At 43.5% G+C, this 21451-nt stretch overlaps 1 protein-coding gene and 1 long non-coding RNA gene across 3 annotated transcripts; one reads left to right on the forward strand and one right to left on the reverse strand.

The window, feature by feature from the left end:
* Positions 1–16: 16 nt before the first annotated feature.
* LOC124207606 (insulin-like growth factor 2 mRNA-binding protein 1) lies at positions 17–21378 on the reverse strand. 2 transcript variants are annotated; one of them, XM_046605150.1, is made up of 11 exons: positions 21149–21378; positions 17037–17382; positions 15456–15516; positions 9983–10231; positions 8051–8296; positions 7892–7978; positions 7686–7823; positions 7488–7604; positions 7283–7418; positions 6999–7220; positions 17–6898 (listed from the first exon to the last, which is right to left on the reverse strand). In XM_046605150.1, the coding sequence occupies exons 2-11, from the start codon at positions 17212–17214 to the stop codon at positions 6296–6298; spliced, it is 2037 nt and encodes a 678-aa protein (XP_046461106.1). In that variant the 5' UTR covers positions 17215–17382; positions 21149–21378; the 3' UTR covers positions 17–6295. The 2 variants fall into 2 exon arrangements, with proteins under 2 accessions (XP_046461106.1, XP_046461107.1); XM_046605151.1 differs by lacking the exon at positions 21149–21378 and having other exon boundaries at positions 17037–17603.
* On the forward strand, positions 10151–10853 carry LOC124207611. The gene is made up of 2 exons (XR_006880060.1): positions 10151–10269; positions 10353–10853. It is a non-coding gene; the product is annotated as an uncharacterized LOC124207611 (long non-coding RNA).
* Positions 21379–21451: the final 73 nt, after the last annotated feature.

Here is a 21451-nt window from a genome sequence, read left to right on the forward strand (position 1 = left end):
AGAGTTGTCTGATGAGTGAAACGAAAGTAAGCCGTGTTTTTATTAGAATAATTTAATCTCATGGTAGATAGGAGAATGACAACGCACACACACATAGACCACACGAATCATCAAACTGATGGAGGAGAGAAGATGCACACAAAAAAAAATGACGTCATATTTGTAATAATTTTTTCTTTCTTATCTTCCGTCTGGTAGAAGAGGAATTGGCGTTAAGATAATTCTTGTTTCTTTCTTCTTCTTCTTCTTTTCTTTTTCTTTCAACATCTTTTGATGACCATCAAAGGACGTCTATTGAAGAAATCATTCGGGGAGGGGCGAGGGGCGGGACCGGGAGGGGCGCGTGTAGCGATATAAAAGGGCTTATATGTAGTGTCTTCATATTTTGTAAATATATAACACGCTAGCGGGAGGCCACCCATAGGGGGCACACGCGACACACACGCACCACACGCGGAGCGAGAGAGAGAGAGAGAGAGAGAGAGAGAAGGAGAAAAGAGAAAAAAATCATTTCCAACACACGTCACCAGCACAACAACAAAAAAAGTGTCTTGTAACAAAAAAAGACGCCACTCACGCCGAGCGGGAGGGGATGTAGAGCACCTGGAACGTCACGCAAAACAACAAGTCTCCCGACGATGAATCGACAACGGCGGAGACGGATGTTTTGTCATTTCCATAATATTTTTTTATTTTGGCTTTTCTTGTTGGTTGGTTTTTTCTTTTTTGTTTCGTTTTATTTTTTGTGTTTATTCTGTTTGATGGGGTTTTTGGGGGGTTTCGGACTTTTACATCCTTCGCGGTGAACGGCTGGGGGCCGTCACTTGATGGAAAAAAAATCGTTTGGGTCTTTCATTTTTATTTGTTGGTTTGTTGTGTATAAGGGAAGGAATAAGGTTGGGGGATATTCTTCGACTGCTACCACAGACTTTCTTCTTCTTTTTTGTGTTTAATGGTTTTTTTTTAAAGGTATTTTAGGGGAGACGACAAAATAATTAAGAGCTAGGTGGGGAGGTGGTGGAGGGACAAATGCCAAATCCAATTTTTAAAAACAAATAAAAAGTGTTCAATATAGAAATCAAAGTGAATAAGAAAGAATAGCACGAAGGAAAAATAAAGATGTTATTTTTTTTTTCTTTTCAAAATGGAACAGGTAAAAAAAAACAAAGAAATCAAATGTAATTCTAGTTTAAAAAAAACGGGTAGCTTTGTGATAGGTAGTTGTAGTCTAGCATGGCTAATAGACGATCAAAGTGTGCCAATAAAGGGGGGAAAAGGTGTAGTATTAGGGTTGTGTAACACGAATGGGGTGAGACGATGGTAAAGGGGTGGAGCCTAAGTGATAATAATAATAATAAAAAAATAACCAAAAAGAATCATTTGTGTGATTTGCTTCACGTTTCATTTGTCGCTTTAACATCGTTTACTGTACACCGTCAAATGGTCTGTATGTTTAAAAACAAAACAAAATGCTGCTGTATTTTGCTGTTTCTTCTTCATCTTCATCTTCTTCTTCTTCCGGTTTTACAGTGTGGAACATAGCAGAGAAAGTTTGCGGAGAGTTTGGACCAGGGGATGTGAATCGGAGGACCGGCCTGATGAAAAGCAGAAGAAGCAGGGCGAATGGCGAATATTTGCCAACGTCAGGTACATCGAAAGTGAATTCGCCTTCAACTTGTTCGCCACAAAATAAACAACAACAATTTCGTGTCTTTTTCTTTACCCTACTACGAAATAGCGCCATCGCCTTCGACCTGAGTCCATCAGACCGGTTTAGGATATATCATGAGTGGCGGTTTGTTGCATCATTGTGATGCAACCAAAAACCGTGAGCGGTAAAAAAAATTAATAATTTGCATTGACGGGAGCATCCGAGGGGAGGGTTGCGGGGGTTGAAATTGGTGGAACGTTGAGGTAGTTCTGTTCTGAAAAATCGAGGAGGTGTTTCTTTGTTTACCGTTTGATTGGAGTTTTTGCGGAGAGTTTTGTTGTGTGAGGCTGAGTCCGAAATGAGGAACGACGGGGAGCACATCCGACGCTCGACACGATTCGAAAACGGTTTGAATTTCTTTCTCTCTTTGCTAATTGAATAAAAAAAAACTGATTTTTTTTTATACCATGACGACGCATTGCACACAAAATTTGGACGTAAAAATAGAGAGAGAGAGAGAGGCGTTTAGACGGCCAGAGATAATTTCGGGAGGGGGGACGATGAAAGGAAAGATGGCGGGCTGCCCTAACACGCGGGGGGGAGAGGATTTTTGTTAAATTTTTTGTTTTCAAATTCGATCAAAGACGAGACGAAACGAGAGACGACAAAGCGCGCTAGAAAACGAAAGAATTCAAATGCTGATTACGGGGGGGGGGGGGGCGGGGTCGAGCTATTGTGACGGATTATTATTACGAAGACAAAAATGGGAGGGGGCAATTCTTTTTTCACTGCTGCGGGTTGAAAAATGAAAAAAAAAAGCCTATGGAAAATTAAAAGGAAAACAAAAACAGAAATGCAGGATTTTTTTTTCACGAAGCGACAAAGACGAGTTAGATACGGGGGGAGCCAATTACATAGAGACAATTCTTTTTTAAAACGGAGGTTAACCAACCAATTGCGATTAATTTGAAACTATTTTCGGGATTTTGTAAATTTTTTCTTTTGTTTGCAATTTCTGACAACAAAACAAAAAAAAATATTGGATCTTTTTCAGGTTTTTGTTTTGCTTTGTTTTGTTTCTTTCGTTTGGTAACAAAAGGAAAAAAAACGGAAACTGATCAGATTTTACAAAAACAAAAAAGGGAATCGAAATAATTATTCGAAATAAATACACGCTAGAATAAAAAATAAAATAAAATAAAATTCACTAAAAAAGTTTTGCGTTTTCGCTGTCTGCCGATTGGTGTGGTTCCGGGCTCTATGTCAGCTAGCGTTTCTTATTCTTCATTTTTTTTTTCAATAATTTTTGTAATTTCTTCTTTTTCAAATTTCGGCCACGATGGGAAAAGCAATCTAGAAAAAAGCTACGGGGTTGAGGGAATGACCATTATGCGCAGTTATTGGGGGGAACGAAATTCAACGGAGGGACGCAAAATTATTTTTCGATATTATTCTCCCCTCCAAATAAAGTGTTATGCCAATCAAAAAATTCTAAATTTGCTATCCTGATGAAAAAATAAGTTGTTAACCCTTACTCCATTCTGACGGGATGATTTGATTCGACATTTTTTGTAAGTTAAACCAGCGCGGGCGGTGTGGATTTTCTTTCTGGCGGAGGGGATTTACAAAAAAGTAAATGCAATTCACTTTTTCTTTTTCTTCTTCAAAAGTTTCCGATGAAATGCAAAACAGAAGGACATTGGGAATCATCGGCAGTGCTTGGATTTCTGTGAAGGGGAAAAAATAATCAAAGAAATGTCTCGTTGTCGTCGCGAGTTTTTTGAAAAATGTAGGAGCGGAGGGGCAATTATAAAGTGTAGGAGGTCTGCGTAGTCACTGGGATCCTGACCTTTCATCGTTGGTAAGAGTCTAGACTTTATCGGGGTGAGGGAGAGTAGTAGGAGTTGTTGGGTGTAGACAAGCGTACAGGAAAGTGTGTGTAACAAACATATCCGATGAAAAGTAAAGAGAGACAGGGGGGACAGACAGAGGAGGTTCAATACAAATACAATTCAACAATTATCCGTAGGTCAGCCACCGACAGTTGCTGAATGAGGTAGTTGACGTCATCTTCCTTCTTCTTTTTCATTTTTCAATTTTTTTTTTTTTTTTGTTTTTCTAGTCGACGAAGTTTCCACATGTGCACACCGATCGGCAAGAGGAAGAGCCGGGCAGGCAGTCGGACAGATCAATCTCTCTTTTATCAAATGAAATCAAATAAAATGTCAGATATTTTTCCCGTCTTGTGTGTGTGTGTGTGTGGAGGGGGGGAGGAGGTGTAGGGAGGCAACAGGCAAGTATAGTTCCAAGCCAAAATGTTGTTTTTTGTTTCCTTTTCTTTCAATTCCGAATTTCTCAAGTCAATTTCAAAGTTCGGGGCGGGGTGCACTGCGTCGGTTGCGATTCAGATTTTTCAATTCTTTTTCGGATTTCAGTGTGGATGGAGGAATTTGTCGAAAAAATCCTGGGCGGCAAGAGGCAGGCGGATGTAAACGAGTTCAAAGCTTTTCTCGATCCAAAAAGTTCTGCGAAGAAATGCGCTACAAGTCAAGGTAAAAGAGGCTGGAAATAAATGTCATATAGAAAAACCAATGGGTGGACTGGCTGATTTCACTACCAGGAATTATTAGAAAACAAACAAATTCGAATTTCGGGGGGAAAAGAAAAAGATGATGATAACAAAAATAAAAAAAGGCGGACCCTCGGTGTGATATTCTCGGTATTTGTTTTTGCTGTTTGGTGTGTAGGCCAAACGTGGAGAAAATGCGCGGTGGTGGTGGGTCGGATCGGAAATGTTTTCATCAGGAAAACTTACTGACAGCAGATGTTTCAATTTTTTCAAAAAAACATAAGGAAACCCAAAGGTAAGTGGTCCCCCAAGATGAACCCGGTCTCTTCACGGTGCAACAAGTCATCTCTGATTTTGTCCTCAATACCACTGAACATTTCGATATCAAAAATAGTTCTTGATAACTCTTGACAAAAGAAAACAATTACTTTTTGTGGGAGAATAGAGACAGCTAGAAGGAGAATAGGGTGACGTATTTGGCGCAGCGCGACGACATAAACACAGATGACCAACAAGTTGGGGAAATTAATAATCAAAAATTAATCAAATGTTTTACATTTCACATTTCAGAAGATTTTGAACTATGAAATATAATAAGAAAAAAGGGGAAACAAATCAGAAGGGGCCATTATAATGAACCAATCAAAAGTGATCAAATAAAAGACAAAATTTGGTTTATAAAGAAAAAGATTGAAAATTCAAATAAAACAGGAGGGAAAATGGAGACATCCCTGAGACGCAGACGCAGTTGAGCGGAATCCGATTTCGTCCGGATGTGCATGCGTAACTAGGGCTCGTCCCGATTTTTCGCCAAGAAAACTTGCCAACATCAAAAGAGGAGAAGAAATAGAGAAACGCACACAAAGTGTGGCCATTTTGTACTGAAAACGCGCGCGCGCCCCACTCACATTTGAAATTAAAAAATAAAAAAAAACACGCACAGAGAGAGAGAGAGAGAAATAAAACAAAAGACACGTTAGAAATTTAGTCCCTCCAGTCTAACAAAACATGAACGCGCACCATGAAGAAGACAAAAAAAAAAAAAAAAAAAAAAAATATAAGAAGAACAGCACGTATGTCTAGACACACTCGTATGTATAAAAGAGTTCGAAGAGACTCGAAAGTCTTCGTCGAGCGCAGGTGGCAGGCACACACACACACACACACTGGCACACACAGAGAGATAGAGAAGCCAACCAACTTGGCTCACACGCACACACACACACAACGGTTTTTCGATGCAGGTCCTTTAATTTTTGTAAATGTTTGTTTCACGTATTTTTCTTTGAAAATATCCAAGCAACAGGGCCCAACATCGCTTTAATTCTTCTCGCTAAAATATATAAAAATCCCTGAACAAATTGTTGACAGATGCTGGATCGTCGGCCAATCGGCGAGCGAGTCCGACCCATAAAAAAATGTCGGTTTTTCCCCAGGATCGGTTTTCGGTGTTTCTTCATTTCCTTATTATTCCCGGTCTTGTTTTATATATTTTACGTATCGACTCGCTTGTCAATCAAATCCAAAATGAACACTACGTCCAGCAAACTGAATTTTAAAAAATTAAAAAATAAAAAAGACGAAGCCTCAACAGCTTCTTCTCGTCATCCATCTCTTTTCTTCTTCTTCTTCTTTCTTCTTCACGTTCCGCGCAAAGTATAGGGGGGACTGATGCAAGGCAAAACGTGACTAGGGGGGTATGGGGGGGTTAATTGGAGATTGGTTGGCGTCAAGGCAATGAAACCCAACGTCGGTCTGCATCCAATTCCGAGTTCTTCTTCCACATGTCCATATCTTCGTCTCTTTTTTTCTTCTTCTGTTATTTCACTTTTCGTGTGTTGGCTGGGGCTTTTAAAATTCGACGGCCTTTGTGAGAGACACACACACACAACCACACACACGAACGAGAGCCGGACAAAGGAAGCGAAATAGAGCCGGGGGTAGAGAGAGAGAGAGAGAGAGATGGAGAGAAAGGCACACGGAGAGAAGCACAGGTGGAACTTGGAGCCGGTCGTTTGTTTTTTTCCTTTGTATCTTCCAATTTTTGAATCCAAAGAGAAGAGTCACACGGTCGACTACTGCTCCCGGCCGCGGCCCTGTGCACCACCACTGACTCCACCACTACTACCTCCACCTGATGTCCTCATTCGTTGGCCGGCACCGGAGACCATGGTCATGGGAGCACCTTGCTGGAGCGGCGGCTGCTGCTGGCTCATCATGGCCCTGATGCGCCGCTGAGCCGATTGGACGGCAAAAAAGTTGCCGATGATGTGGACGGTCGTCTCCTCGCCGGTGGAAGCGCCTTGCTCCGGCAATTTGATGACCGACGACGTCGTCCGCTGCATCTCGCGCACGTTCTGCCCGCCCTTGCCGATGATGCGGCCCACCTGGCTCGACGCCACCAGGAGCTCGACCGTCAACCGGACGTCCTCGCCGGCCGGCATGAACCCTTCCTCGCGCATCTTCTCGAAAATGAGGTACTGGGCCTTCCACTGGGCTTCCGGCGTCCCGACGATCGTCACTTTCCTTTCGGCTTGCGGTTCGGCCGTTGTCCCTTCGGGCAGCGAAGTGATTTTCACCGAAGCACCGGAAAAACGAATAATGTTCCGAATGTGGGAGCCGCGCGTCCCGATGATAGCACCCACTGCACTATTGGGGATGTACAGGAAACTCGTCTCCTATTCAATTTTTTAAAAATTTCAGTTTTATTTTTTCAACAGAAAAATATGGAAAAGTGACAGCAGAATAAATCAATTGCTAAATGTTTTATTTTTTTACCTGTTGAGAACCAGTAGGCGGGACCATGCCCGGCGGATAGACACCTCCTCCTCCGCCGACGCCTACCCCAGCTGGCCCTGCCTGCGCATAGGGTGCCGCGCCAGGTGGATACATCCCGGGAGCGGCGGCGGGTGGCGTACCCCTGACTGAGGGTGAGAATCCCATTCCCACCGTCGACATCATGGCCATCGGATGCAGACCGGGAAACATCATACTTTGAGGCTAAATAAGATTTCAAAATTTATACAAGTTAAATACAAGTTAAAGAGTTAACAGATTCTTACAGCCATGGCCTGCAAATCGCTTTCGTAACTTTGGCGTAACTTGGCACTAATCATCCCCTCGGCCCGTGACATGTTTTCGATGGTTCCCTTGATGGTTATCACTCGCTCCATGTTGAAACTGCTCACGTCATTTAAACTAAATAGAAGATCAAAATGAAATGCATCAAGTGGCTGATTCATTAAGAAAATATTGACTGGCGCATACCTGGAGACGGTGATTTTGGTTTCCGTTTCGAGCATGACCCGCTTGATTGTGCTGCCCCCTTTGCCAATGATTCGTCCGATTAGATTATTGTGCGCCAGAATCTTCAGTGAAATTTCCCTGTCGAAACGAATGAATGAATCAAAATCGCGTCCAGGGGAAAAACAGAAATTAGCTCATCTCGTGCGGTTTTGGATTTACCCCTTGTTGGTGTTATCGGCTTCCTGTTGCATCACTTCCAGAACACGACGGCAGGCGTTGGTGCAGTTCTCCGGATTGCCGTAAATGGTAATGGCTTTTTCCAAGGAGCCGACATTCTCCTTCCGATGAACATCCACCCTACATGAAATCAATGAATGGTTCCTTTCTAATACTGCGATTCATGGAATTGATTTCCTTTCTCCTACCGAGCTCTGGTTTGTTGCGTGATTTGTCGGATGGTTCCTCCCTGTCGTCCGATGATGGCTCCCACCATTTCGCTAGCCACCAATACTCTGAATCCAAATGTCGAAATATTTAGTAATTGTCATTTAATTCGTTTGAGTTGTATGGAAATTCAAGTCTACCTGAGGGGGAAATCGGGTTGTCTCTGCGGTCCTTGATTGCCTCCTCCTCCAAAGGACATGGTTTGCGATCCAGGGCCGGAGCGTGATCGTCCCGATCCGCTTCCTCCGGCTCCGCCACCGCCGCCACCGCCGCCGCCGCCACCTCCTCCGGCTCCTCCCCGCGAGCTACCACGTCTCGACTCCATGGCCGATTCGATTTGTAATAGCGATCCTTCAATTTCGACTTCGCTCAGCTCCTTTAATGCGCTGCAAAGAGAAAGAAAAAAGAAAAAAATTAGAAAAATGAATAAGAAACTTGAAGAGAGAAAAAGACAGCCAGTTTGGTGCGGTAGTAGTAGAGTAGTAGCATAGTATCGCGTATCACGTTATATAGTATTAGTAGAAGAAGGGGTGAAAAACTGAAAGAAAGGGTGACTGGCCCACCCACACCAATGTTGGTCTCGGATCCTGTTACAGCAGTTGCTTCGCGTCAACATTGGAAAATGACCCGGTTCTTTTTTATGAGATTCAAGAAACAAAAATTGTCCTTTTAGGTTTGGAATGAAACAAAAATGACGCCTGAAAATTTAAACAAATTGAGAAAATAAATCCCAAATTTTACTTTCATTAATCTTAGACTATTATATCCTGAGTTACTGCACTGTTGACGATGATATTGCTGGCTAAAAATGTTAAGTTGGCAATCGCGTGAGAAAATCCCAGAGGAACCCTATCCAACCGGAAGTTTGGAGAAGAATGACGACATCTCAATTTCGGGGTGAAAAAAAAAGAAAAAGTTTCAATGACGAAAGATTACACGAGCTGGTCGTAACTAATGTAACATTTTCAAACTGGGAAAATGTTGTCCAGCAGCAGCAGAATGCGGCAGAGGAAAATGTGTAGGGGGGGTTGAAATGGCTAAAGCTGCAACTCTGTCTGTGCGTGTTGTCCTTGGAATTCTCTCTCTCGTACAACAACAACAACAACAACAACGACGTCACTTAACCGAACGACAGTGGAATGGGGGCTGTTGTTTTCACACAAGACACGGCAATTACACCTGACCTGCTTTCGATTCAACGGGATCCAGTCGCCAGCTAGCCAGAGAGATAGAACCGACATTCACTACAGCGCGGCCGTGGCTCTTTTGTCTTACAACAACGATGACGCACAACATTCGACAGTCCACCAAAATGGGCAAACACAAAACCGAAATTCTTTCAATTGTTGTTGTTGCTGTTGCTGTTGCTCTGGCTGGATGGCTGGCTGATTTGGTTTGTTCACCAGCGTCCGACGATTAGGGGGGAGCCTTTCAATGTTGTCAGTGACTTTTTGGACGACTCTTTTCGCACGAGGAAACGAGAGTGTAAGGGAAAAAGGCAGCGAGACACAACAACAACAACAATCAGACACGAGCGATTTCACTGCAAGGACCAAGTGCGCTTGACGACTGAGATTGGGGCGATTGCGTCACACAATTCCAAAGAGCCCCGAAATGTGTTGTGTGTTGTGAGACCGACGCAGTTCGTCTTGGCACAGATAGTGGTGGTGGCAGTGGCAGTGGCAGTGGCACACACAGAGTCACAGACAGACGGGAAAAACAGCCGAGCCAACGCAAACAGGGCAGCACGCACCACTGGGGCGACGCAAAAAGTGTCGGGAGTGATTTGGTTTGTTTTTTTGTGGGTGAAGGATGAAAACAAAACAACAACTGACGACCAACAACCCCGACCGACCACGGCTGCGTGTGTGGGTGTTTTTCTTTGGCTCTCGCCTTTTCTTTCTCAGTCTCTCCCAGTCACACGTCGCAGTAGCAGACTACGTTGCACGTGCTGCCATCTAGCGCTCAACACACCAATCGGCGATGGGGAATTAATAATAAACTTTTTAAAAAAAGAAAACAAAAGAAAACAAAAACAAAAAAATGAAATTCCACAAGTTGGGTCGACTTACTTTTCAGCTTCTTCGGGCGTTTCGAAAACGACTTCAATGGTTTGAAATCCGCCTGGTTGAGGTGACGCCGGGGCGTCTTCTCGCCCGCTGCCTCCGCCGTTTCCGCCGCTTCCACCAGCACCAGCACCAGCACCTCCGCTGATCTTTTCACACTTGAGCACCGTTCCTAGCGGCGTCAGGAGCCGCTCCAGTTCTTCGTAACGCACATGGGCTGGCACGTTGCTCAGGTACAGCGTCCGTGTTAGTACACTGTCGACAAGGGAAAACACCACACCAAAAACAAACAGGTTCAATAATGATATTTGCCAACTCAACTAACACACATGTCATCAGCAGCCAGAATAAATTTACAAATTCTATGGGAAAAAAGGTCAAAAGACCGGAAGTGCAGGTGGTGCCATTACAAATATTACAGAAATAATTGATGGACATTTCCGCTAGCATTTCCTATCTCATTCATCGGGAGGAACAAACAAAAAAGAAAAAAGCCGATTGTTAACCGGTTAGAATACTCTGTGTCGACCTGTATATAATATCGTTCGCATTACACGTGTTTCCTTTTCAAATTATCTAGAGTGTACACACACACACACACACACACTCTCTCTCTTTAAACAGAATGTAATAACTGTTTCGAGTGTCAAGGGGAGGATGAATCATTTAAAGAGAAAAGAAACTAATCAAAAAGGTTTCCCAATGATCAAATATCCGGAGAGTAGAGTGGGCGTGATTGCGGACACTGGTGCCATGCCGACGACATGAGTCGGACGGACGACCACGCGCCCGGTGACGCACGGGAAATGATGCAACGAAGCGCGATCGTCAAAAGAATAAACGGACGAAAAACACACACACACAGACGAATATAATACACCCGCCAAGATGAAGGACGTCTAACATAATCATATACCGTATGAAATCTCTGGTCGTAATCCTCTAGAGGCGGCACACACACACACCACACACACACGACAACGCGCACTCACGACAGACAAAAAAACGAGATGTACAAGTGAGGACGTCGAGGCCACTACTGAACGGCCGGACAGTCAGAACTTGCCATCTTATTATTCTTGTGTGTGTGTGTCTACGTCCAGATGTGTGTGTGTGTTGCGACTTAATGGAGCAACTGTGGCTGAACGAACGAACGAACGAACGGAGAAAGAAAGAAAAATCGGATAAAAGGAGAAAGAAACCAGGCGAATCATTCGTCAAGCCAACACGGGAGCTCCTCACGGCCCACTTTTGAACGATTCTTTTTTTCTATTTTTCTAGGGAGATCAATTGCATTTTTCACGTCATCACGTTGATGAATCAAATCATAATAATCCGTAAGAGAAGAAGAAAAGAAAAAGACGTAAGGAAATGAAATGCCATCTCGGTTGGTGTCGTCGAGGATGAGCGAGTGTTTCGTCGCCATCGACGAAGGTTGTTGTTGGTTGACGTCAGTCAGGTGATGTCACACGGCCGAGAACGGGATTGGTCGCCCGCTGGCTCGGCACGGCCATTGGTGGGTTGGGGAATCGATTCCACTAGTAAGGATATGGCAAATGTTTCGGGATAAAAGATTGAACAAGTCAAAACGGAGCAATCCCGCCGGTCAAAAGACGGCACCAACCCATTCGACTCCTCCTCTTTCGGCGCCAAAGTTTCACTTTAGTCTCAAATTCCTTAAAGTAGAATTTTCCTTTTTTTCTCTCTCTCTCCCCACCACCGTAAAACAAAAATGAACCCAAAAAGAAAAAGTCTTTTTTTGGCCATGCAGGTTGTCCCGTTGCTTTCCACTCCTGTCCACATCGTCTGGTAAATGGCCAATTTTTGAGTTAAAAGGCAAGTTGGGGAGGGATTTAAATCGGGGAAAAAACCAAAGAAGAAGTTGAGCAACCATTTTTTTAATTGCCGTGTGCAAAAGGAGAGAGAGAATTCCACCAAGAAGAACAAGAAGAAGAAGCTACCCGCTTTTTTTATGGGTCAAAAACAGCTTGATAAGTGTACGGCCGTATGCTAATAAACCCCGTAGTAGGTAGGAGTATACACTGGTAGCCTCGTCTATAGCAGCAGCACACACACACACTATACGGAGATGAATTTAGTTTTTTTGATAGCGGCTCCTTGTACGCGCCGAATCCTGTGGTGATGGCACAGCCCAGCGCTTTTGATTTTCTCTCCTTTTTTCTTTTCTTTTCTTTTTTTGATTTCCAGACTATCTCTCTCTCTCGCTAAAGATACCATTGTGTGTGTGTGTGTTTAGAGAGAATCAACCAGACTTGAAAGGCTCAACCTTGCCGATCTCTCCCATACATCTGTCTGGCTCGGCGAATTGTTGGTAGACGGCCAAATCGAAACGTTCGTCTCGATGCTGTTGGTCGTGTGTCGCCCCAATCGAGCAACCGCCGTATTATTACAGACGCGGGACAAACAAAAATGGAGTAATCAATATGTCGTCTCTCCAACGGGAAATGACTAGTACCGCATTCAACGATTTCTTCAAAGCTAAATAAACTGGACTATTAGTGCACTCGCAATGCACAAATTGGTTTATTTCTCGGTTTTCCCGTTGTGTGTGGGTTATACTCATTGAGTCGGACGTTGTCGTCGACTGGTTCTGGACCACTGGAGACTATCTCAAATGTCTTTTTTTGTTTCCTTTTTCTTTTCACGCTGGGGCAGAACCAACTGAGCAAGCCGAGGAGAAGCAAGGCATTGGGTTTCATTCGTCTTTGGGGGATCGAATGGATGGTAGTTAAAGCATATCGACTGATTACGAAACGGCTCCAATCTTAATGAAAAGCCAAACATGGATTCAAATGGCGAATTACTGGCGCCGCACCATCATTGATGATTCAGATCTTCTTGATTTTCTATTGAAATTGTTTTTTCTTCTCATTAAAATGATGACGGGAAAAAATCGAGCGCAATTTTCGAGTGTTATTACTATGATTATCAATTTATCATCGCGGTCGATTCATTCAATTCGACTACTCGTGTGAGAATTGGTAGGGAAAGATGGGACGTAGTTGTTGAAATTGTCGCTAGATGGTGGGAATTCTACGGTGTGGCGCCGCAGCAGAGGCTTATCGCGCCGTGCAACGACAAAATGGCGGTTGGCCTACGGGTTTCGACTGCCCATCGGAAATTCCATCCATTGCTCGTCCTTCCCCCTCGAAAACCAGGAAAAAAGAAAAAAAAAAAGTCCACGGCTGATGGCATTAAACTGGTTTTGATTCGCTCTTGAATCGAGTGTATGACATGAAAATCTATAGGAAAAGAGAAAGAGCTGAGCTGAGCTGCTGTAGGGGTAAAAATGGTGTGCCCTAAGAAAGAGAGATCCTCTTCGGACCGGTTGCCGCTGACACGGGAGAGATCAATGACCTCCCAGTTATTTGTAACTGTTTCAAACTAGTAGTGAGAGAAGAAAAAGAGAAAAACAATAAAAAAAAAGGAAAAGGCGCGCGTAGATTGGAATTTCTCTCGACGCAAGGAGAAAACAAGAAAGCGCCAGTCCCACCACCACACAACCTTGTCCGAGGCCGCTCCGGCCTTGGGACGCCCCAACGTCGGCCATCTTATTTATTTATTCCAGCCCCACCACCACCACCACCACGACCAAACGGGGAAAAAATAAAAGAACCCGAAAAAAATTGGGCCTATTTCAGCCTTGCGGCCATCTTTGGAAGAAGCCAAAAACGACTATCTCACATCTACAACATCTTCTCCGGCCCTTTTCTTTCTCTTTTCAAAACATCAGCAGCAGCAGCAGCGCGCGCCGACCAGCAGCATCCGGCGGCCAACACTTTCTGCATTCCATTCTATACTACTCTAGAGCCTCTTTTTTAAAATTAAATTTTCTCTTTTTCTCTTTTTTTTAAAAGAAGAATACATTCTTTGGGATATTATACAACGCCCATTTTGGAATTGAACTTGATCGTCTCTGCCTGTATTTGATTCAACACGATTATGATTATAATAGTCGTAGGTTAAAAATGAATGTGAACTCATCGCAAATGTCATTATTGGAATAACCTGGTGAAAAAAAGAAAAAAAAAAACTGTCGAATCATTTCCGTGTCAGTTTGTTCTGTGCTGGGAAAAGAAAGATATGGAATTCAAAGGATCAATATTTGATGTCCGAGTGTATATCCTGTTGTTTTTCTTTTTTTCCAACTAGGCAGAATTATTCTGGCAATAGGAAAAAATGATGCTCACAGTCTACTGCATAACATCCCGAGTCACCATGTTTGATTTTTCTCTTATTTCCCTTGATGACATAAGACTCTTCTTTCTTCTGGGGAACAGTTCAAGATGGACGACAGATTTTTCTGTTCGGTTGTTCTGCTCTACGGTACGTCGTCTAGTGTGTGTGTGTAGAGGGTATATATATATATATAGGGCTTCATTAACTCGTAGGAATGTTTCAACGAGATGGTTTAAATATAACTTGGCCCCGTTGGAGGGTGGTTCCCGTACGTGTTGCGTGTCTGTTTGTAAATATAGACCGGAGGGCGGAAGCGAACAAGAATGGCACGCGACTGCTACAAAACTTGGAGAAAATGGAACTTGAATTCCCCCCCCCCCTCTTTCGTCTTGTCGAAGGAAATAATCACCCACAAAAAAACGGAACTTGACTCGAAATAGAAATTTTTCCCTTTTTCTATTTTTTCTCTGGATGTGTTGGATGTCATTTGGGGCTCGGCCCAGCTGCCACTGCCCATGTCTCAAAAGACGTACACAGACTTACTCCGACTCAATGAATGGAGGAGCAGGTTCGAGCCCCGCAATTGTTTATTGGAATGTCGATTGTTTTGATTATCTTAACTCCTCATTTTTCAAAAAGTCTTGCCTTTCTAAAAATGGTTGAAAAATAAAAAAGAAAAGAGGAGACATTTCTTCTCCGTGTAAACCTTGGGCCTTTTTTGGGTTATTTTTCTCTGGACGGAATGGGAAGTTTTTCATTCATGAAACTGGATCTTTAGTGATCACGTGATCGGATTCTTATCTAGAAGCAACTGCTTTTGGGGTCAATATCTTCCATGGCCATTCACACACACACACACACACACAACACACACAAGAGAAAGACACACACACAGAGTGAAGAGCCGCCCGTTACTAGGCCGAACGAACGTGGGGGTATTTAGCCGCCGCTGCTGCTGCTGCTGCTGTGTGGCAACGTGCGCGCCTCTGTGCGGGAATTTCGACAAAATCGGGAAATAGAAGGAAACTATAGATAACCAGAAGGGATGTTGATAACATCTCTAAAGGAGAGGGAGACGAAGAAGAAGAAAAAAAAACCTTTGAACTTTTTGTTGTACGACGGATTTTTCATTGTATACACAAACGGGAGCGCAACCGGAAACGCTTCAACACCCCAAGACAATCTCCTCCCATACGTTTCCCACGAGCAAACACACACACACACACACACTTTTAAGTCTAATAATAATTAAAACAATGAATGTTGTATATAGACTTACTTTCGTCGCCCACCGGCTACTGAAGGCTCGACGACCAACGTGGAACCCATAAAGATTTGTCCTGCGTTTGAAAAAAACAAATAAATAAAATGAAATGAAATTTTTCAAATTGTTTGATTTCAAAAAATCTATTTGGTCCGAGTTCATTTTGCCCATTCCGAGAGTCTGAGGGGAATGAATGCGACAATCTTTACTATATTTGAAAGGGAATGAGAAAATAGGGAAGGAAGGCTCTATCTATCTGGCATAAGAGTGTTTGTGTGTGTACCCGATGGCAGCCTAATTTGAATAAGCCTATACGCGCGCGCGCGCCTGATATCTCGAATCTGTTTTCGTCGTGAAATCACGGCAGTGAGGGGGCCAGTGTGTGTGCGAGAGGACGGCATTCCACACCGGCCGCATACCTGCATGTGATTATGAAACTAGCTCACAGGCAGCAGCAGCTAGAGCCAGCACCAGCCCCAACAGCCACTCGTGATTTGTCCACGACTCCTGCTGCTGCTGCTGCTGCTGGATCAATAGACGAACCAGCTACCGGTTTGAGCCGTTTGACTCTTTTCCTCCGCCCGTTTCCAAATGAACCGGCCAGCAGCAGCAGCGCTCCAATCTCAATTTTTCTCAACGATTTTTGGGCGACAGTTGAACGCGCATCTCTCTTGATATTGGCCATCGAGATAATAACGTCGGCAGGAATTTCGCCGTACCTTTTTTCAAAAGACCAAAATTGCGCCAATGATTTTGTCGCAGTCTTTTTCAAACCGACACTTTGTTGTAGGAAATAAATAAATAAAAAGAACGGCGAAAAAGAAAGAAAAGAGAAGACAAAATCGAAACGCATTCTCAGCTCTTTTTTTTTATTTTTTTATGGGACCCTATAGACATTTTCATAAACGGGGCTTTAGTTACGATCGGGAGAAAAGAGCGAACGAGAGAGAGAGAGAGACAGCCTCGAGACTGTGGAATGCGTGCCGTATAATAACTCGCAGCTATTCCTCGAGGTGTGTTCCAGATCCGAAAGCTACCGGCTAGCGTGCTGCTGCTGCTCCTGCTGCTCAACTGCTGAGACTGCTGCTGCTACGTGCTAGCTCCGCCGACGAGAATTAAAAAATACCTTGGCTGCCCAGTCTGTGTGTGTCTATAACCTCAGTCATATATACGGTATCTCTCTCTAGAGAGAGAGACTCGGTAGACGGGCGAGAAACCGACGTAGGGGGGAGGTGCTGGTCACTGAACCGCATAGCAATGACGATATGGTTAGAAAAAAAAAGAAAAATACATTTTCTTTTTCTTTTGGTGCGCTGGGAAAAAATGGTGTAAGGGAAAGAATTTCATGACTTGGTCGCTATAAAATGTGGAAAACATTGTCGATTCCGTCCGTCGCACGGCGCCACTGTCGCGCGGCGACCAATCGATAATCTCCCCTTTTTCTATTCCTTCCCCATCTGTGTTGTGACAGTTTCTTTCTTTTTTGAAAAATAAATTCCCTTTTTTCTTCCTTCACCAACGGGGAGAGGCAAATTTTGGGTTAAATTGAAAATCAAATGAAAACAGAAAAATAATATGAAAAATGGGAAAACTTACCGTTGAGTTTCTCAATGGCTCGATCGACGGTGCTCTGTTCTGGGCAATCGATAAAGGCATAGCCGCCCCGTTTGACCAGGACCGAGCTGACGTTTCCGACGCCGCTCTCTTGAAGCAATTGCCGCAGCGCCGCCTCGTTCGCTTCCGCCGCCAAATTGCCGATGTACAGTTTGCTCATCTTCTTCGGCCGTCCACTCACTTTGGCGTTGCAATTTTTCACTCGCGGATGGCCAACACACAATTCCGGCAGGATCAATCCCCGCGCCCAAAATTTGAACCCAAAAAAAAAAAAAACCACCAATCGACGAAAAGGGCGACGAGGAACCACCAAGCGCGAGCGACAAAACTGCAGTTGACAACACAAACCAAATAATAATATTAAAAAAAAAGGGAAAGAATCAAATGAAATCGATCAGCAGTTGATTAGATATTTGGAGGAGATTTTTCAGGGCTCCATGTAGGCTCGGAGATGACATAAACACACTCACACACTCACACACACACTGTTATCCACCGAGCCAGTCGGGCCGGGGTTTGTTCCTTTTCGTGATGATTGCTCTGTGTGTGTGTGTGTGTGTGCGCCTCCCTTCTCTCTCTCAGTCCTATGGCGGCCTGATGGAGGCGCACTGGGCTCACGCAACCCCACCCCGCCCTGCTGTGTGCCAACCGAGAGGGGAGAGACGACGACGACGACACTCTAGCCTACTACTATGAACAGCTGAGAGACGGTATATCGACCCAAGCATTCACAATTCAAACCCAACAGTGTTTACGTAGCTACACCAGTTTCGTGTGAATTTTGCACCGCTGAATTTCGTTCGACAATTCTTTTTTTTTTGTTCCGCCTTTAAATCAATGAATTCATTTTATTAAAAAAGAAAACAAGAAAATCGATTGAATTGATTTGTTTTTTCTGTTTGCGCTCTAGTGCGGTTGCCATGGTATTTCAGATGAGTCACCTGAGACGCATGGAAAAAATAAACGGCAATTATTTGGTAACTTGTGTCGAGTGTGAGATGACGAAACATTGGCGAAATGGGGTGGAGACCCGACGGGCAAATAAGCTGCGGTCGTGCGTGCATCTCGTGCAACGGATAGCGATTGGTCGACGCCCGATAGGGGAGTTCACGTGACGCGGAAATTCCTGCCCGCCTCCCGGCTCACCCGATTGGTCGCCAAGTCCTAACCATAACCCCTATATACACCGCTGGGTTTTTTAAACCGTACATCTTTTTCTTCCTTTAAAAAAAACTGAAATATTTGTTGTGTTTTTTTATCTTTTTAAAATCCCGATATCGAAACACTGCTGCTCTATTTACAAGGATAATCGTCGTCGGATTCTCCTGTTAATCAGCTCCATTCCTTTGATAGTAGTTGAGCCTGTGACGTCATAGGCTAATCAATACCGTTTTCCCCTCTCTCCATCTGGAAACGACGGTGGGAAAATCGATTACATCAAAAGTTGTGACAAACGCCGTTCTTTCAAAATGCCTGATTCTTTACACAAAATGATTAACACTTTTTTTTTTCTTTTTCTTTTACTTGGTTGGAAATTAACAAAAGGTTACATCCTTTCATTCGGAATAACAAAATTTGTTATACGCCGGGGTATATACGCATCGATTATTCCTTGAAGAAGAAGAAAAAAAAGGTTCAAACTGTTGGCTATAGGTAGACGCCGATTTAAATATTAAAAGCATCGACATTATACATCTACGCATAAAAACTTATAGCACGCGCCTAACCTGTTTTAGTCATTTGGCTTTGAATCCCAACGGGTTGATAAAAACATTTCCCAACAAAAGGGCCAAAATGCGCAAGTTTTTTTCTTCTCCTTTTCATCAGTTTCATCCGTACAAACGCGTACGCTCGTTTGTTTGAACAATTGTGTGTACCACCCAGCTCGACCCCCTCGCGCTTGTTTCCATTTTGAATAGACGCAAAATAATAAAAAGAAAAGAAAGAAAAAAATGAAATAGAATTTAGACAAAAAGCGGTCCAGTCGCTCGGGCCGATGTCTTTTAACCCTCCGACTGAAATCATTATCCATCCTGATTTTTCCCAGCAGCAGCAGAGCCTTGCAAATGAAACAGCTATTGAAAGTATGACGTAATCCCGATTAGCTAATGTACCGTGTCTAAATTTGGTCGAGCCTGAAAAACCACCAGGGCCATTCTCTGAGACTGGGCGAATGATTCGGTTCAATTCGGTGCTGTTGCTGGCCTCCTCTTTTGTACGAATTTCGTGTGAAACGCAATGAGCTTAAATGCTTGGCTAAATGATTGTTACATGGACGCGCACATCTGGTGTGTGCTAGACACACATCAAAACGACAGTTACGTCGTCGTCTTTTATATTTGGGCGTCTAGTAATAGTGTTGATCAAACAAGAATTACGTCTATAAGAAATAAGATCTTTAGTTGAAACGGCCAAATTTGCATTGGAGCTTGCCAGACAAATCATCGGTAATACTTAGTCATTTGGAAGGAGCCGGTGAGGAATTTCGAAAGTTTTGTTTTTGTTTTCTTCTACAACGGAAGTTGGATGAAATTCTTTGGATGCTATGTGCTACCTACGTCAAATTCTAAAGGCATGAGTCGACACAACAGGATTGATCAATAAGAGACGTGGGTTGTATACTCGAAATCTTTAACCAACATACGCGAAAAAATGTTGTTCACACACAACACATATGGTCATGTGGTAATAGTATATAGAAGGTTCATTGAGGAATGTTCTTCCGGTCAAGTCCGGAATTGACCGGCTGACGCACCACCACCACCACCAACGCCTAATTGAAAAAAGATGGTCCTCAAGGAAAGAACAAGATGTGTGTGTGTGTGTGTGTGGTTGAAAGTGACATCTCCAAATAGTAATCTCTTCATCGGGAAAAGAGAAATATAGAGTCGAAGAATCTGCTGGTGGTGTTTTGACCAAATATGGTCACGAACGGCAGCAGCCGAGCTCTGACCCCATCCAGCAGCTGAGGAATGTTGGTTCCATCCATCCACACACGGCTCTTTTGGCTATGGCCTATTTTAAAACCCCAACTGGAGCTTCCATCACACACAACAAGAAGAAGAAGAAGCTAAGAAGATGATGATGATTTTCTGTTCTATTGAAAATTCGAATCTCAAGTGACCGTGGTAGAGATAAGGAGAGCGTGAGAACGTGCGTGCACCACGCATTATAAAAAAACAAAATGGCGGCCGGTCGATATTATTTCAACCCATTGGCATCAAGCAAGGCAGGAGCTGCTAGGGAAATTACAGTTTTTCTTAATGGAACCTGTTTGATGTCAGATGAATACAATAAGGACACACACACATGTGTGTGACGAATTCCAATCGCCTTTTATTGATAAATTGGTCAAGAGTCAAGTTTTGTGACTGTTTCAAACGTATTGTGGGTTGTTGGTCGGTGGTATACACGTCAGAAATGAAGTATCCAGGAGCGATACCGATCGGAATACTTTTGTCATTCCCTTTATACACAATCGAATTGAAAGCCATTAAATAAATAAAAGTGTGTGCGTCTTATCTGGTGAAATAATGTGTGGCGTGTGTGGAACATGGAAATGCTTTTATCAAATTTTTTTCTTTCCTGGGAAAAGCCTACGTGAACCGGCTTCGATACCACACACACACACACGAATTCTTCTAAATGGTCATGTAATCAATGACGTAGAGAGTCACGTCATTGATTCTTCTTTTTTTCCCAATCAACGAAAATGATTTGGCATCAAAGTTAGACAAAAAAAACAGTAAAATAAAGAGTTTCCACCCTCCCTGGAAATAACCTGGAAAAAGAAAAAGATGCTACACGGACGAGAGGGAACCATTTTTCTCCCCATGTTTCCGCTCTGAAGAAGAAAAATGCTGGAGGCTATAACGGCCATCCAGCGCCCAAGATGCCTCCGCCGCCGCTTCCTCCCCCTCCCCACTTTCAAAAGAGTCAAAAATATAATTTCTTTTTTCTTCTTCTCTTTAACCCTCGAAATCCCGCCATTGCCTTCAAACAGTTTCGAAATTTGAATAAAAATTCGAATATTTTTTTTTCTGAATTTCCCACCAAAATAAAATGAATTTGTGATGGGGTAAGAATAAACTCACATTTAAAGGGGTCGATTAATCCACAAATTCCGGTTGAAAATCATCACTGTTGAAAAACAAACGAAATATAAAAAAAAGGCTGAAGAATTTCCAACTCACGATGACGATCGCGCGCACTACACACGACGAATGTGCGGAACTTATCCGACAGTCGGGGCTACACTGCCGGTTGGCTAGGGCTAAGGCCTACTGCTAGGCCTGCCTGAACAGGATGGATCCCTGCTGGATGGTTACTAGAGGAGGGGGATGAAATGTTCCCATTGGGGCGGCTCGTTTTTTCTCCTTTTTTCCCCCCATTTATAT

Source organism: Daphnia pulex, chromosome 11 (assembly GCF_021134715.1).
Source record: "Daphnia pulex isolate KAP4 chromosome 11, ASM2113471v1".
Taxonomy (NCBI): domain Eukaryota; kingdom Metazoa; phylum Arthropoda; class Branchiopoda; order Diplostraca; family Daphniidae; genus Daphnia; species Daphnia pulex.